Raw genomic sequence first — 17,504 nt, 5'->3', positions numbered from 1 at the left:
CTAGTTCTGGCTCTAAGCCTTCAGTTATTATTAACATTTTTTCTCAAAATATAATGATTACAATACTTGAAAGATAATTTAAAACAAATTCTATTTCAGAGAGAATATAATTCTTAATATTACAAGAACTTGATATCTTAAATGTGCAGTGCTAATCAACTTCTTATACACTTAAAACTGCAACAATGTATGTTCTATCCAAGGTAAGTAAAGATAATTCATTATAATTCTACTTTTTAGAACCCAATAGTTTGTAGAAAAATCCCAAATTGAATAAAATGGATAATTTATATAATTTAGACATGTGGTTTACTTCCTAAAATTTCACTCTATTCAGGATCCATACAGGTAATTCCATCTGTGATACCCTGACCAATTATGACATTATTCCCTGACTATTAAGGTCTCTGCATTTCCCCTTTCCATTATGTAATATTCAACCAATTCTATTTAAACCCATTTGCACACAATTATATAAATTTTTTATTAAAAACATGTTATTCACTTAACAAAGAACGAAAAACTAAAACCAATTATGTAATTAGCTATGTCATATAAAAAATTTCATGATTCTATTTACATTAATTCATAAATATTTAAATAAGAAAAAGACTCATGTCATGTTGTAAAGTTTAACCTACAAAGTACATTCGGTGCTATACCAACTAGCTGGATCAGGAACAGACTTCAAGTCCACATTTTCAACAATGGCAAAAAAGGTGGGATTCTAAACTAACTGGTAGGACCACTTATGGCTTCCTTCCAAATCTCCAATCTGGAAGGAAAATGGACTTCTACATCCCAAACTATCACTCAACTCAATTTGTCACAGGGCATGAGAATTTCAAAGGCTACCTACACAGGTTCCATCTCAAAGGCGATGGGTTGTGCGACTGCACTTTGGACATTGAGACCCCCCTCCATGTCATCTTCTTCTTCCTGTGCCCAAAGTACAAAAATCAACAGACGTTCCTGGCCAATGCAATGTACACTGAGGGCTACCACTAGCCCTGCAACTGCCCGGACTTCTTCAACACCAAGAACACCTTTGTGACCTCCTCTGCCTTCATTAAAGAGTCAGTAGTCACCCTCCCGGACTTCACCTATAGTTGGCCTTCAACTGCCCACTAGCCAACCTCCACCTACTTGATGCTGTTTCTTCATGCGAAGACTTCCAGCATAAAGCCCACTTTTGTTTGTCTCCCGCATTCATTCTCTGTTGAGTTTTGGTACCTGTTATTGTGCGTTGCACCTATTTTGTTTCGCATTCGTGTTTTGGTTCTCGCTCCACTCAACACACTATATGTCGCGAGTCTATGGAAGAAAATTAAGGAAGGGGAAAAAAGATTATAAATTTGTTACGCATCAACCCTGTTGTTTTGTCACGTGTTGTGTTGTGTTTCCATTCCATCACTTCTTTCTGTCCTGTTTTGTCACAGACAAGTGTTTTTTTTTTTTTTTTGTCAAACCACTGCCTTTCCTTTGAGCAACTTAATATCTGTATTCAGCTGGGCTGTGACCCACAATGTGTATGTAAAGTTTCTTTGGGCAAGTAACGGACCCTGGTTGCCTGCTCAGGTGACACAAATCCCACTTTCCTATCTACCTTTCCTCTTACTTCCTCTCTCTCTTCCCTTCAATCCTTCACTTCAAAGGCTAAGCCCAAGGTATGGCTTCCTTATTCTTTACTTGTATCGTATTGTATTGTCATGTCGTAAAATCAAATTTTCTTAAAGCGAGGTGGCGGGAAATTTAAAATAATTTAAGCAGAATAAATCACACACTCGCAAGAGGGAGAAATCACTTATTGCATGCTATTTTTGATCCAGCATGGACCCATTCAAGGTTATTGCATTTCTTCCCAGTCTTCCCTGAAACTCATAATGAAAGCGGTAGAGTTTTGGCAGAAAAGCAGGTCACTGTCTATGGTGTTTTTGAAAACCCAACTTTAATTAACCAGATATTTGCAGGTGAAAAAAATTGGGAGGATTGCGTACAGGACACAATTGCAATCGTTGAAGGCATGAATTTGTGTTATTAGAAAGGCTTTGTGTTATTAGAGGAAGGATAAGATGTAAATGAATAGACTTGATAGTTGTGATAACTATCAAGTCTATTCATTCCAAGTCAATATTTATCAGTTCAAGTGACAGCAGACTCAAAGTATTCGCATCAAAGTTGCCGCGCTCGGTTTTCTTACACACTATATAATCTGCATTGTTTGGCATTAGGGTACATCCTATATGATAGTGTCCAGTGACCACACTTCCAAGTGTGTTCACACCCACAAACTCGCTCTGGAAAATGTGTGTCTGGCATAACTGCGTTTAGTGTGCAGCAACCACCAGGTGATTCTTCTACACATGTGTGTAGGGAGCAAGTTTGATCCCCGCTTCCACTGCTTGCACTTCCAAAGAAGAAAATGGCTGATTTTGTAGATAAATAAAAGTAGAAAGACAAATAAATTGTGTATACATGTTGTATATATTTTAATAATTTTTACATAATTTTAATAATTTCTGATTTTGTAAATGCAATATTTTAAAAATAAAAATTTCTTTAATTAAACTTATTCTATGAACATTCTTTATATTTGTTGTGTATCTAGTTAGTGATAACATTTACCTCTCAAATTTAATGTTTAAATGTTTGTCATATTTTCCACAGCAAGCATTCCACAAAGTTGTCTTGCCACTATTTTTTAAACAACATGTGTCCCACTCTGGACACAGCACAGCTTGGCCTATGTGGCCCTTGTGCCAAAAAACACTAGCCAACCAACTCACTCTGGACAGAAGTTGCTCATGAGTTGGAGGTACATACAAAGATTCTTCCCACTTGTGGTCGCTGCCACATAGGACATACCCTTAGTCATTTTAGGCTTTTCTGATTCCTTTTAAATTTTTCTTTCCGATGATATATGTTTCCTACATTTTTGTTCATATTTCCTTTGATATTTCTTCGACTCGCACACTTATCAGCTTATAACTTTACAAATTCTATTTTATCGGCTATTATTACTAAGTAATATTGCAGATCCTGTCATTCTGTACAAATTAACACAAATTTCAACATCCTGTCTTTTTGCAATCCAAAATTATACACTGCCAAAATGTTGTGTGGCGGTGCCATTTTCAGTGTTTACATGCAGCCGCAAACCCCACTCACAGCTGCACACTCCCACTACCAATCATTTTAAATATGAACATAAATCCTCTATTGAGAAAAATTTTAATCATTAGATCATCATTTATAATTTAGGAGATAGAAGCACGACAAATCTTGCCATTCTTTTGGTCGCTCAGGTTTTCGTAGATCTCCTTTATACTGAACCAAATTTAAAGATGTATTCAGATCAAAAAGGTGCTAGAGTGATAGTTGGATTCCATGTATTTGTGGATTCCATGTATTTGTGGATTCCCTGACATTTGATGCCATTCTATAACTTTCCCTGACTGTTTCTGCTAAAAATCTTTACCCCAAACTTTCCAGGTCTGTACAGACCCTGTCTATTTTAATATATCTATTAAAAAATAATACATTTATATGAAATTGCCATATAGGGAAGAGGCGGTTAAGAGTACACATTGCATGTTTCTCAAATTTGGCAAGAATGACTGAAGAGTTTCCTGTGCACACATTTTACTGTTGATGGCAAAATGTCGGAGCCAACTTTTCTTGGTCTGTGAGTCACCAGGGCATTGATAGCTTAGTAAACATTTTTTTTTTTTTTTGTTTCCGGAAGTAACTTTGCCAACTCAGGTCACAAGCTTTTACAGTTTTGTTGGCTGGGTTGTGAAAGTAAAGTGTTAGAAGGAATAAAGATAGGAGTTGAAGCTAAAGTAAGCAGTAGTTTTCGTGTCGGCGTCTGTCTGGAGTTGCACTCTATTGGCAAGTTCATGGAATTTTGTTTCAGAGGGTAAGAGTACTCATAGCAGAGATGGACAGTACTCAAGTCAGAGAGGAACATCTTAGAAGGATAAGAAAACCTTATCCTTCTGCTCTAAGATGAAAAGGTAAAAATAGAGTGGGTGCAAAAAAAACTTGGATTCGTGAAAAATGACCAGTATGCTTCCACTTTGCAACTTGATAGGCCTAATGATGAAGGCTTTTTCTTTCCTGGCTGCAAAGAATCTTTTGATAATGACTGGATGCAATGTGGACAATGTGCATAGTGGTGGCATGAGCAGTGTTCAGACTATGAAGGCACAGGAGGTTTTATTTGTGATTGCTATTAGTGCATACTCTTAAGCAATAAGGAATATTTAAAACTAACTATAATTCATGCAGTGAAACAATGGAATAGCTTGAGTGGAAAGATCTATGTCTAACTTATGTCAGATAAAAGGGATGGAAGGTGACACATGGATCACAGTAATAAAATTGGTATAAAAAAATAAAACAATAAAATTATTTATGACAAAGGTAGTACAAAGACATTTTAAAAATATAAAAACCAAAACAGCTGAAAGTGATAAGATCCACATGCCAACTCCCACAAGTCTATATCAGAAAACAGGGATGGAAATCTCTTTTATCTGATTTAGATCCTTCCATCTCAGGCTGCCTCATGTCTACTCTCACTGTGCATACTATAGTTTTGTAACTAAAAGAAATATTTCTGTAAAAAAATTCATTTTCATTCATTACTATTTTATATTATATGTTCAAAAAGATCAGTGTGTTAGACAAAGAAATTTAATAGTTTCCAAAATAATTGCCTGAACTTCAATATACCACTTTCTAATTATTTCTTCAATTGGAAAAATTGTTGGAGAAAACTGTTTCAGAATTTTCAAATATTTCTGATTTATCTTGTATGAGTTCTAATGACTGCTATTCTCCACAATCACATTTATTTAGAACTATATCATTGGAGTAAAGATTTTATTTTTCTTTATATTCGAATACATTTTGATTTTATTTTATTCATTCCTAGAACTTGTTAAACACTTTATATTATATATATAAATGGCTACATTAAATTTTAACTCAATTTTACTTACATCAAAAAATGATTTCTCTTCAGTTTTCTTTGGAGCTCCTTGCACAGACATTGTTGGACTTACAGATATGACTTCTGCCAAATCAATATAACCTTTACAATGAGAGTCTTCCATGGCATCGTAATACCGCAACTATGTAAATATATAAAAACAAATTTTAAAATTTATATTAAATTTTTATTATGTTTTATTGATTTATCTTGAATACCTCCCACATAATTTTAGATAATTCTAAAATTACAAGAAATTAATTTTTAAAAGAACTTCTTGGAGGGACTGATTAAATATTGGGTTGTTCAGAAAGTAATCAATTTTCTTATAATATATAAATATTTTATTGAATTATATATTGACCATTTCAGTCCAATACCTGTTGCCATCTTTCTGGTAGTGATTCCACGTTCATAAAAGTTTTGATCTTTGCTTACAAAAAACTAATTCAAGTGATTTTTGACATCCTCATTTGAAATAAATGTTTTACCATTTAAAAAATTATGAAAAGACTGAAACAATAGTCCAAGGTGCCAGATCTGGTGGATGTGGTAGCACATCCCATCCAAGCTGTAACAGTTTCTGATAAGTTATCAAATCTGGCATTATCATGGTGAAACACTACACCTTTTCTGTTGATCAATTCTGGCCTTTTCTGTTTGATGATATCGCTCAATTTGTCCAGTTGACGACAGTAGACTTGCAAATCAATTGTGGAATTTCCTGGTAGAAGCTCAAAAACAAAACAATTCCCTTAAAATCCCACCAAATGGAGAGCATCACTTTTTTCTGATGAATATCAACTTTCAAAGTGCTTTGAGCCAGCTCATCTCTTCTACTCCATGATCATTTCAAGTGATCATAAATGGTTGAATTCAACAAATTTAACCTGTTAGCGATTTCTCATGTTGTTATTCAGCAGTTTGCTTCAATCAATACCTTTATTTTGTCTTCATCAGCTTCAACTGGCCTTCCAGGACATGGTGCATCTTCAATATTGAAATTTTGCAAACCAGTTTTGGCATTGTCGTTCTGTCAACACATCTCCATACAAGTCACACAATTTTTTCTTGCTTGAACAGAATTCTATCTTTTCAGTAATAAAAAAGCAAAATATGCCGAAAACACTGCTTTTGATTTTCCATACTTGATGGGGGACACACCAAAAAAAAAAAAAAAAAAAAAAATTACAAAGAATCAAACAAAATTTTTTACAAATAAGCCTTGAAATGTTAGGTGTCAAAAATATATAATGACAATACAATCTAGAATGAAATTGGTGGGTAAAAATACAACTAATCTCTCTGGTGGTAAAAAACGAAATTATTTCCAAACAACCCAATATTATTATTTATATTAATACAATGAAAATTTAAAGATTTTTTTTTATGAAGTTCTATAAATAGAACTGTAAACAAGACAATTATAACAATAAATAAATGGTCATTTTATTGTATATTATATCTCTTGTACTGTACTAGAGAATAATCATCAGATTAAATCTATCTTCAATTATACCTTAAAACATTATATCTCCATTAAAACAATGACTGTTGCATTCCTTGAAAGAACATAATGATAAAAAATATATGATACTTGTATGTGAACGTCTCTTTAATCCAAAACTATGTTTGGTAGACTATCTCACACCAATTTTTTAAAAAATAAAGATGTTTCTAACCATAATGCTGTGAGATAGTCTACCGAATATAGTTTTGGATTAAAGAGATGTTCACATACAAGAACCAATAAACAGCAACAATATTACAGTGTGAAAAATATGATAGTTGAGAAATTCTATTATATAGTTTCATATTTACTTTGAATGTATTTATTTTAATAATATAAATTTTCTTAAAGTTTATTGCTTTTCAAAATAAGCTTTTTTAATTTTCTAAAAGCTCATTACCATTGAGCTGTATATCCAAATCAATGACAAAAATGCAACTGTGAAGATGAAAAATTAAATTATAATATATGGCTTCTTTAATACAGAAGGACATAAAACTTAACATCTTACTCATGATAATTTCTTTGTATGAAGTACAGAGGAATATGTCAAAAACATATAAATATACGTAAAAAAAATTAAAAGGAACATGGCCAGCATTATTTACATTTAATAAATAAAAATATAAATAATATATATTCAAAAAGTGAAAAAGTCATAAAATACATATAAATATATATTCAAAATAAACTTACACTAAAAAAATTTGCTTGTTCCTAAAATTATATTTTAAAAGACCTTAAACCAAAATTATGTATTTAAAATTTTGTTGTTGGTCCTTCAATAGTATCCTCATTTATTATTTTGAACAGAAAATTCTCCTGAGTGGAGGATTTTAAGTATTTAATCAACTACTTATATAGATATGAATTTTAAACTAGTTACTAACCTGATGTTTAATTGAATCCAAAACAAACCAGCGTTGCTTCCATCCTTTTAGAAGTGCACCTCTTTTATATAAATAACCTTCATGTGTTCTGTTTTCTGCTACATTTGATGAAAACTGATCATAGTACTGACTGCTTGTTTGCATAGTTGTAACACCTGAAATTCATATTATAAAAATTGTATTATCAATAAAAACTGAAATACTTATCAATAAATGAAGAATATGATGTAAAGGAACAAACATATATTTAAAGTATGCTTTTTTGTACATAAAAGTCTATTAGGTTTAACAGCTAAATAGATATGTAAATATACAAACACATGAAAATAAAGTCAACAAATTAAAGATGAACAATACAACTACAGTATATGCTCTTTAGATTAAAAAACTTCTGTTTCAAGAAATTATAATATATATATTTCAATACTCTCCACTAATGTAAGATATATAAATTTTGTTCATTTTTAATAACTAAAAATTGATTCAATACATATTTAAATTCCCATGCAAAAAATAAGCATGAAAGTGAAAATCCGACACAAATCAGCACTATTGCTATTATAGCACTAAGCAACTATTGGAGCAATTTATTCAAATTTACAGTAACATAGAATAAGACTCTGCCTATTATTAACATATAAAAAGAAATCCAACAATGAGATGTATAATTTTCTCAGCTGTTATGACATCTTTGTTATAAACAATTTTTATATTTTTAATTATTATAAAATCACAAAAATCTTAATTTTGAAGGTAGGGATGAATTTTATAAAAAAAATTGTGCTAATAATGAGTAAAATCTTCATTAAGATGGACAGACAAATGACAGTGGGAATTTATAGATCTACAATTTTCTCAAATTGCAGTCCAATTAATTTACATATATATTTGAAAATCCAGATGGGTCCAGACCCAATTAGTCCAGATTTTTGACGCTTTACTGTATATTGTGTTCTGTAGAAAATAGTTGTAAATGTAACCATTTACGAACAGAAACAATATTCTTAATAATAATAAACATATACAATTAACAAAATTTCAACATTTTGCTACTTTGTTTCATTATACATTATGAATGCATTTAGTTATTTCAATTAAATAAAAAAAGATTGATTTTGTAATGAAATAACACAAAGGAAACTTTTTGTAAAACTTTATAAGCTCACTTACAATGCCAAATATATTATAAGAAAAAATTATACTGTCTTGCAAAAGACATTTTGAAATGTTGAAAGTACTTGCATGTATTTAATTCATCAAACAAACAAATCTAATGCCAAAAGACAGTATAATTTCTTCCTTATAAAGGGAACTAAATGTGTTTTATTCTGATTTATTTCCAGTTAATTAAGATTTAACTGCTCATCAAATATTTCAAGTATCTTTCTCCAGTTGATGATATTTATATATGTTATTGATGTTTGTGTCTTTTGTATAGGCATTAGACAATGTACACAGCTATACAATATTATAACTTATCTAATACATGTTGCAAGCTGATTTTCATCAATGAAATAAAAACAACAAGAGATGCCACTTATTAAAAATGAAAGAAAGAAAATCTAAAAACCATCTATTGGTGTTTCTGGTAAATACCGTATTTATTCACTTATAAGACGATCTCACATATAGGACAAGGTGTGACTTTAAAGATCAAAATAAAGAAAATTTGATTTATTAATACAATTCTAATTTTATTTCATTTAATCACAAATAAAATATCAAATGCACATAAATGCACACATTGAGCCGGAGAAATTACTGGCATTTTAAACTTTAAAGAAAAATCTTGTGAAATCAACAACATAATTTCTTCGTGTAAGGCTGGACAATCAGAAACCTTTTATGCCAATTGTTAACAGTCAAATCCACTCTCTGTTGATTACACTTATGAGTTTCTCCAAATTCTGATTTCCGAATAACCATCTGTTTTCACATGGGAATGGATTAAAACTTATATCAGACTTCTGTATAATTTTGGAATTCAATTCAAAAGCTTTGCTTTTCCTAGTGCTATTCATCTTTACTCTTGACAATACACAAAAACGATTCAAATGACCCAGATAAAATACTTTTGTTTTTAAACACTAGAGGGTGCGCACCTGGCAAAAATTGCAAATACATGGTTCACAAAAATTATTGCAAAAATGCAAAGAATCCTTTGCATGCACATATAGGATGACCTAGGTTTTTGAAGCAGTGAAAAATGAATAAAAACCTTGTCTTATATGCGATTAAATACAGTACATTTAATTAATGAGTACTTTCAACAGTATCCATCTGTCGCGGGCCGGATGGCCGAGCGGTAAAGGTGGCAGCCTACCGCTCTGGGGGACCCGGGATCGAATCCGAACGGGTCGAATAATCCCCAGGAATTTTTCGGGGGGTGGTCCGTTCGGATATGTCGGGCCCCGTCCCTCACCACCCGGTCGCCCCATTGTGGGCCTGGCCGAACCCATAATGGGCCTACTAAAAGAGGCCCTCTTAGTGCCCACAGGGCGGAAAGAGTTAAAAAAAAAAAAAAAAAAAAAAGTATTCATCTGTCCTATTACCTGAAGACAATGATTGTATACTGTCAAAAGTACTCATTAATTAAAAGTATTTACCAGTAATGCCAATTGACAATTTTTAGATTTTCTTTCTTTTAGGGTTTTCATTAGCTACGCACACAAATAATGTTTGTGTGTATAAGTGTAAATATGAATTAGTGGTGAGATTGAATACACCACTCTTTTTTTACTTTATATGAATATTTATGTTACAGTTTCTGAGTTTATATGATTCAATTGATTACAGTCAGTTTTAAAGTGCCACTCTTTATGACTCATTCAGATTCTGTTGAAATATTCCCGTAACCCATATTTATATATATGAATAAAAAAGCTAATTAATATAAATAAATAAAATTTATATATATGCAGTTTTTTATAATTTATAATTAATTATTTTTACAATTTATAATTATGGAGAATTTGATATCTAAAAAGATTATACTCTAATGTAGACATGCTGAATGTTTTTACAATATTTCTATTTCTGCAACAAACATTCATAAAATAATAATTGTACTCTTCTGTATCAAGTATCCTAATTGTATCATTACACCTCTTGAATAATGAAATAATGTATACGTTTCTTCCCTGTATGTTTTATAAAGACTGAGTATTTTGAAATATTACAATTTTTTTATTAGTTTAAAAATGATTTGAAATTAAACTATTAGATGATCAGGACATTGTCTGCTATAATGCTATAGGAACAATGTTACACATGTCTAAGAACACTGCACACCTACTATCCTTATGATCAGTTCACAAAGCAAGACTGAAACTGAGCTTCCCATAGGTATTCTTTTGTTCAGCTTGTGTCTTACTGTTAAGGAGAAAAAGAGTAAGGATATTAATTAAATCAGTCCATCCTAAAATGTTAAAGGAGTATTGGTATCAGGACTGCGGAGTTGGTAAAAAGCACTTGACTCAGGCTCCTGATAAGTTTAGTAGGCCAACTCCGACTCCAGCAAAATTAAAAACCAAGTCATTTTATGGGGGGCAGAGACACTCATAGGGATACCCTACTCTGAACTTTGAAAGGAGCCCTGGGCATTTACCCAAATACTTTTATAGTTAGTATTTTTAATATTTGACTTACATTAATACACTCAAACCTGTTTTTGTGCAGTCTTTTTTTTGTGCGATTTGTTTTGTGCGGTATATGAAAATTTCAATCAAATTGGAACATAATTGACTTCTGTAAAATTTTTTAAAACTCTATTGGATGTTTTCTATGACATCAGCAGGTTTTTTAATTTTTATTCAGTAAAATTTTTTTCTCATACCTTTTTTTTCAGTCCCCTTGTATTTTAATAGCATAAAAACCAGAAATATTGTGTTAAATGTAGACTGCAGGTGTGAAGTTACACACCTTGTTAAATGAAAGAATAACACTTCCTGCAACTATATTTATCAAATAAAACCATGTTTTAACGATTATTTTTAACTTTTTATATAGTTTTTCTGTAAAACCAATTTTTGGGAGGGTGTTTATTTTACGGGAATTATTTCCCAGCAAACTTTTTAAATGTTAGATTTGTATTTAAGTGAAAATAATTAATTAATATAAAAATTAAAATTCTTACAAGATTTTTTTTCCCCCATTAGGGATTGCAGAAAAAGGCCCAAGGAGTTAAAAAAGCAATTCCTAGTTATTTCATACGGTTTTGAGTTATTTTCTGCATGAGACTTTTTTAATGCGGTCCCTATTCACCACATAAAAAAAATACTTTTTAATTGTGTTGCAAAAACTATTTTTTATAGCTACTCGAAGTTTCGTGTGATTTTTTTTTGTGTTTTATTTTATGTGTTTTTCATCGCACAAAAACAGGTTTGAGTGTATTTATTTATTTGTATAAAAAAATTAATTTTTAACAAATATTTAATAAGAGAGAAGGAGGGATGATAAAATTCCACATCTACATATCTTTATTCTACAACATTTGTACTTCAATTTCATGCTTCTAAAAAAGTTAGTCCAACTAAAAAGTGTGTGATCTATTATTTCAGCCCCATGTTCAGAAAATAAAAATATACACTCTGATCAATTAGTCTCACTCATTCAGAAAAATAGAGTACTTATTTAGAGCAAGGATAATAAAAAATGATTCAAAAATATTCAAATTAAATTAAGTCAAAATAATTTAACTACTAAACAAATACTACAAAGAAAACTACATATTTAATAAATTAAATTGCTGCATTTTGTATTTAAAATAAATGAATTACAGTAGAGCGTCGTTTATCCGAAAGCCGGTCAACTGAAAGCTTTTCAGTCGGACTGTGTCGTGCTGAATCGAACGTTTTTGATATTAGTTTAACTTCTAAAGTATAAATTTTTTTGTTTTTATATTTTTCAATATATTTATTTTGTTTGTACAAAATAAAGAAATAATTTTTAAAGATACAATAGCCTCAATTATTATTATAAAAATTTTCATTAGGCTTAAAATCGACGAAAATTTAACATGAAGCGACACACAGCAGAGAAAAATTTGAACATCGGATAGGTTAATATATTTTTTTGTACATAATCGGTTATCCAAACAACCCCAGTCCCCAATTGATTTGGATAAATGATGCTCTACTATATAATAAAATACAAAAACATTTTTAAAAATTATTAAATATAAAATAACTTTTCTTTCATTTAAATAAAAAACAAAATTAAATTTAAAATGCTGGAGTCGGAGTCGACATATTTTTCCCAACTCTGACTTCTCTGTCCAGAAATTCCCCCGACTCCAACTCCACAGCCCTGATTGGTATGCATTTGTGATGTAAAATAGTACAAAGTCTCTTAGAATACAGAAATAATGTTCCAATTTGATAGAAAAGTATAAGCTAACAAAGTTAAATGCAGATGTGACCAGTAGTGATATGTCTCTGATTTGCAACTATCTTGACTTAGCTGGAGGTAGAAAAGATGTAGTCATCTAGATGAGGGAGAATTAAACTTGTAGATCTTTTTCAAGAAGGTATGTGAGAAAATATCATTTTAACCATCAGTCATAATTTCTCACACTCATATTGACTTTAGCAAAAGCTTTAATTTGCAAGACTGAGAGTTATAACTGAGTGCTTTAATTTGGAAACTCATGCCATTGGATATTGTTAATATTAAAATTTATCACTACCAATTTTTTTAGTTTGTATATTATTATTATTATTATGTTGTAAATATCACATTCAGCTGCCAAATTCTACACCAGACTAAATTCAAGGTATATTTAACCAAACAAGTGAAACATTAATCTTCTGTGTTGTTGGTGTATGTGTCCACATCTAGAAACTTCCTAACAATGTGACATGTGTTCAATATTGCAGCTTTCTGTAGTGCCATGTATATTTTTATTAAGGTTTAATGTTTCTAGACTTTTATGTAGTAGTTTGGTGTGACACTAGTGGAAGCGAGGTCAATAGACACAATAAATACCCTATCCATCTTCCACTGGCCTTATCTTTTGGACAAGTGGAGTGTACTTGTTGATTTTTTTCAGTGTGAGCTTTTTTCATGTTATGAGTGTTTGGAATGGAGATGTCTATTATATAAGTGATTGTATTGCATTTGTCAATAAAAGTGATGTCAAGTCTATTGTGATGAATTGTTTTATCTGTGATTATGGCTCTATCATAGTATATATTGTGCGTGTGTGTGTCATTATCTAATACTGATTATATAGTACAATGGAACCTCGCTTAACGAGCAATGTTTTGCATAATGAGTAACCAGAAGAAGGGAAGTCCTGGATTGTGCGTATGCTCCATCAGTCTGTGTTTAGTACTCGTTATGCTAGCATCTTAGTGTTGCTTGTGATCACACATTTTTCCAAACTTGTGTTCACACATATTACCTATAAACATCAACAACCATTGCCGTTATATGATAAACATGCCGAACAATATGCCAAATTCTTGGGTTATATAAAGGTTATAATTAAATATTAGAAATTAATTAATTTGACTAGAGATAGGCAGTTATGCTGTCATCTTGTATTAAATTTAATGATCAATTCCAACTTAAATTTTTAAAATGTCTAAATTAAAAATGAATTATTTATAATTATTAAATTTAATACAAGATGGCAGCATAACTGCCTACTTCTAGCCAAATTAATTAATTTCTAATATTTAATTATAGCCTTTACATAGCCCAAGAATTTGGCATATCATTTGGTGTGTATATCAGACATGTTAGAGAGGTTGCGGCTGACGTTTTCATCATGAAAACATGAACATTGGACATTCAGCGCTGAATTCAGCTAGAATTCAGCTAGCAGAATGCGCATTCAGCTAGAAGTTTGACAATGGCGTTTGGAACGTCGAGCGTGATTCCACTGACATTCCAAATGCCATTGTCAAACTTCTAGGCTTACAGGAAGGCAGTGCTGAACGTCCAACGTTCACGTTTTCATGATGAAAACGTCAGCTGCAACCTTTCTATAATCTGTGATTTTTTTGTTTTCTGTAAATCAAATTCGCAATCCAGGTTGGTTCATTCCATGCTAGAAGAAAAGATGAAGATGCTCCTTAACAATGTATATTGTATAGTTTTCTTTGAATAAACATTATACATAAAATATTTGAGTATTTTTTTGGCATGGAACACAGTATCATATTTTACATTAATTTACATGGGAAAAACTGTTTTGCTTAATGAGTGTTTTGCATTACAAATAAGATCCTGGAACAAATTATGCTCGTTAAGCGAGGTTCCACTGTATATTTATAGTATGGTGACTGGGTTTTTAATAATCTGTGTGCAAGCTCTTGGTGTATTATATTTTCTATATGATTATGCCTATGTAAACAATTTACTGGTGCTACCAGATCTTATATGATGTATTGTTTCATCATCATTATTTTTATTAGATAACTAAAATAAAATGAAGCGATCTAATAAAAACGATTTGTTTTTAGTAGTAATTTTGTATTTTCAACACTTAGAAAAAGCTTTGGTGTCACCCAAATCTTTCTAATATCTAAAATGTTTAGGTCTTTATCAGTATTCTGTTTCCCCCCCCCATTTTCCTTATTTTATAATTACCTATACAATTAACTACCAATAGAAGTGAAACGGAAAACATTTTAAGTGTTTGAGATACTATCTTCTGAACTGCATGCTGGTGATGACATGCTTTCAACATGAAATGCATAATTTATGATGGAGCAGATTTTATTTCTATTATAGCAATTTTCTATGGAGTGTATGCTAATGGAGGTTCTATGCATGATCTTATTGTAGTATAATATGTAAAATAAATAAATAAATATAGTAATACTCACTCGAAGAAACAGAAGAATTTTCGGCACTTCCTCCTTTTGATACTGCATTTGTAACAGCACCAGAATCAATTACAGATTTATATTTTGTACAATTCTTTGGAACTGCTTCTAAACATTTTTCATGGCAATTATAACCACAATCCATACATCTCATACCTAAAAGAAAGAATTTATGATTTTTAAACTTTTTATTGACTTATAAAGCCTTTACAATACAAAATATGATTATATTATGCACTATAAAAATCCTTAGAACTAGTAAACTAAAATTCAAATGATGTTTTAACAAAAAAAAACTTATTACTATTTTAATACAAGAAGTATAAAAATTTCGATAACCCAAAAACGATATTTATATTAGCTGAAGACATTAAACAGACATGCATAAGATGCTAAAAGTTTTAGAAAACCAATTCGTTAATATTATGAAATATCAATTTAGTCTTAAGAAGATTAAACTCACTTCATTACCAGATTAAATTTTTATAAAATGTTTTTCAAGCCCCAACTTGTCTCAGATTATTTTTAATGTAATGATGATAATTTAGACTCAGTTTTTAGCATTTACATACATTTGCAGAAGTCAAATATGACAAGAATATGATATAATTAAACATTAATCTTACCTGTCTTTACAAGGCCCCATAAAATGTGTGAACAATAATCACAATACGTTGGAGTAGTGTAATTATATTTTTCAAAACGATGAGGATGAGAATATACTTGAGGCTGAGTACCTTCACCTATCATTTTACCTCTGACCAAAATTTCTATAGTAGAACGTTTATGAATTGAGCGTCCATGAGATCGAATCATTTGTGTAGTAAAAGAAACTTGACGCTGAAAAAGTTTATTGTCATCATTAATGTAAAAAAATATGAACAATGTTTTAAAAAGTTTCTCAATTTTAAATAATTCATAAAAACTATAACTTTTCTTAAAAACAAGTATTAAAAGTGTAAGTATATGATGACAAAATATGTTTATAGTGCAGTGATTTTAATTTCATACTAAATTTCATTTAAATTAAAATCAGTTATTCTATTACTGACAAGACTAGCTATATACTATACATACATAACATAAATAATCAAATCATTAATTCTAAATTTATTTAATAATTAATATTAGTATAAGATAGCAATTTAACTACCTATCTTTAGACCAAATTAAGTATCATTAATTAATAGTTAGCCAAAAAATACCACAAGATGATACAGTGTCTTAATGAACTGACATTGGTTATTATAATTGCATGATAAAGATGAGCTTTTGATAAAAAATAAAATAATCTAATTTTAGAATAAATTCTTTGAAGTGGATTTACATTTAAAAATTACTTTGGTATGATTTATTGCTAATACATTTTTAAAATATTTTTAATGATAATTGAATATTCATATTCCATTCCAAATTTTTATATATTTATAAAAGAAACTTACTTTTTGGAAATAATAATCATTTATCCAATAAATGGATAAATGATAATCATGATTTCCAAAAAGTTAATTCCAAAATATTTATTAAAATGTTACAACTTTTTATTTTCAGCACAGTTAATTATATAAAGTGTTGTTTTAGAAACAGCAGAAATTTATAATGTTTAATTAATTTTAAATTTGAATAATATTTCTATTAAAATAAACTTGAAAAAACACTTTTAATATCATTATAACAAGATATATAAAATTTGAATAATGTACTGTTTCAAATATCAAACAATTGAAAATTTGCATTATTAATATGTTTTATATATATTGATATTTGTATCAAATCCCTCAAATTACTGATCATTAATCCCCCAACAATCCTATTCTTGTATTAATAATTTTATATGAATTTCTAAAGATAAAAGCATAGGCATCATCATTCAAATCTTAAAATAATTTTGTTATGCTCATTACTAATGTTTATTTCATTATATAATATTAACTATTGCTGAAAAATTAAATTTTAAATCAAAATAGTTGTTATTTTATGTTATATTTGAAAAAATTCAACTTACTTGTAGTGGATCAGTGCAAGGAAGCTCTAATTTTTCCCACAATACTTGCCACTTTTGTGGTAAATGACCCAATTCAGTCTCTTGATTATGTATACTCTAGAAATATAAAATAAGAAAAGAAAGTTTAATAAACTGATGTTAAGATTTATAATTGACGTATGATTATAGCTTACTCAAGCTATAATTATACTTCAAATTGAATTATTATTAATCAATAATAAATCAGTCATATGTTAGAATCATCCAATAATATTTTTCATAGAAATAA

At 30.0% G+C, this 17,504-nt stretch overlaps 1 protein-coding gene across 2 annotated transcripts in view; it reads right to left on the bottom strand.

The window, feature by feature from the left end:
- The window catches only part of Sbf (SET domain binding factor), a 139,992-nt gene that overhangs the window by 604 nt on the left and 121,884 nt on the right, over window positions 1-17,504 (bottom strand). For both annotated transcript variants that reach the window (XM_067273684.1, XM_067273685.1), the window contains exons 36-40: window positions 17,237-17,332; window positions 15,858-16,071; window positions 15,232-15,387; window positions 7,397-7,551; window positions 5,007-5,138 (exon numbers count right to left, since the gene is read on the bottom strand). In XM_067273684.1, coding sequence (XP_067129785.1) covers window positions 5,007-5,138; window positions 7,397-7,551; window positions 15,232-15,387; window positions 15,858-16,071; window positions 17,237-17,332 — 753 coding nt within the window. The remainder of the gene's footprint in view (window positions 1-5,006; window positions 5,139-7,396; window positions 7,552-15,231; window positions 15,388-15,857; window positions 16,072-17,236; window positions 17,333-17,504) is intronic.

This window comes from Centruroides vittatus, unplaced genomic scaffold, assembly GCF_030686945.1.
Source record: "Centruroides vittatus isolate TY-2023 unplaced genomic scaffold, ASM3068694v2 contig_484, whole genome shotgun sequence".
Taxonomy (NCBI): domain Eukaryota; kingdom Metazoa; phylum Arthropoda; class Arachnida; order Scorpiones; family Buthidae; genus Centruroides; species Centruroides vittatus.
Note: the sequence above shows the minus strand (reverse complement) of the source record. Positions and strands in the feature narration are given on the sequence as shown.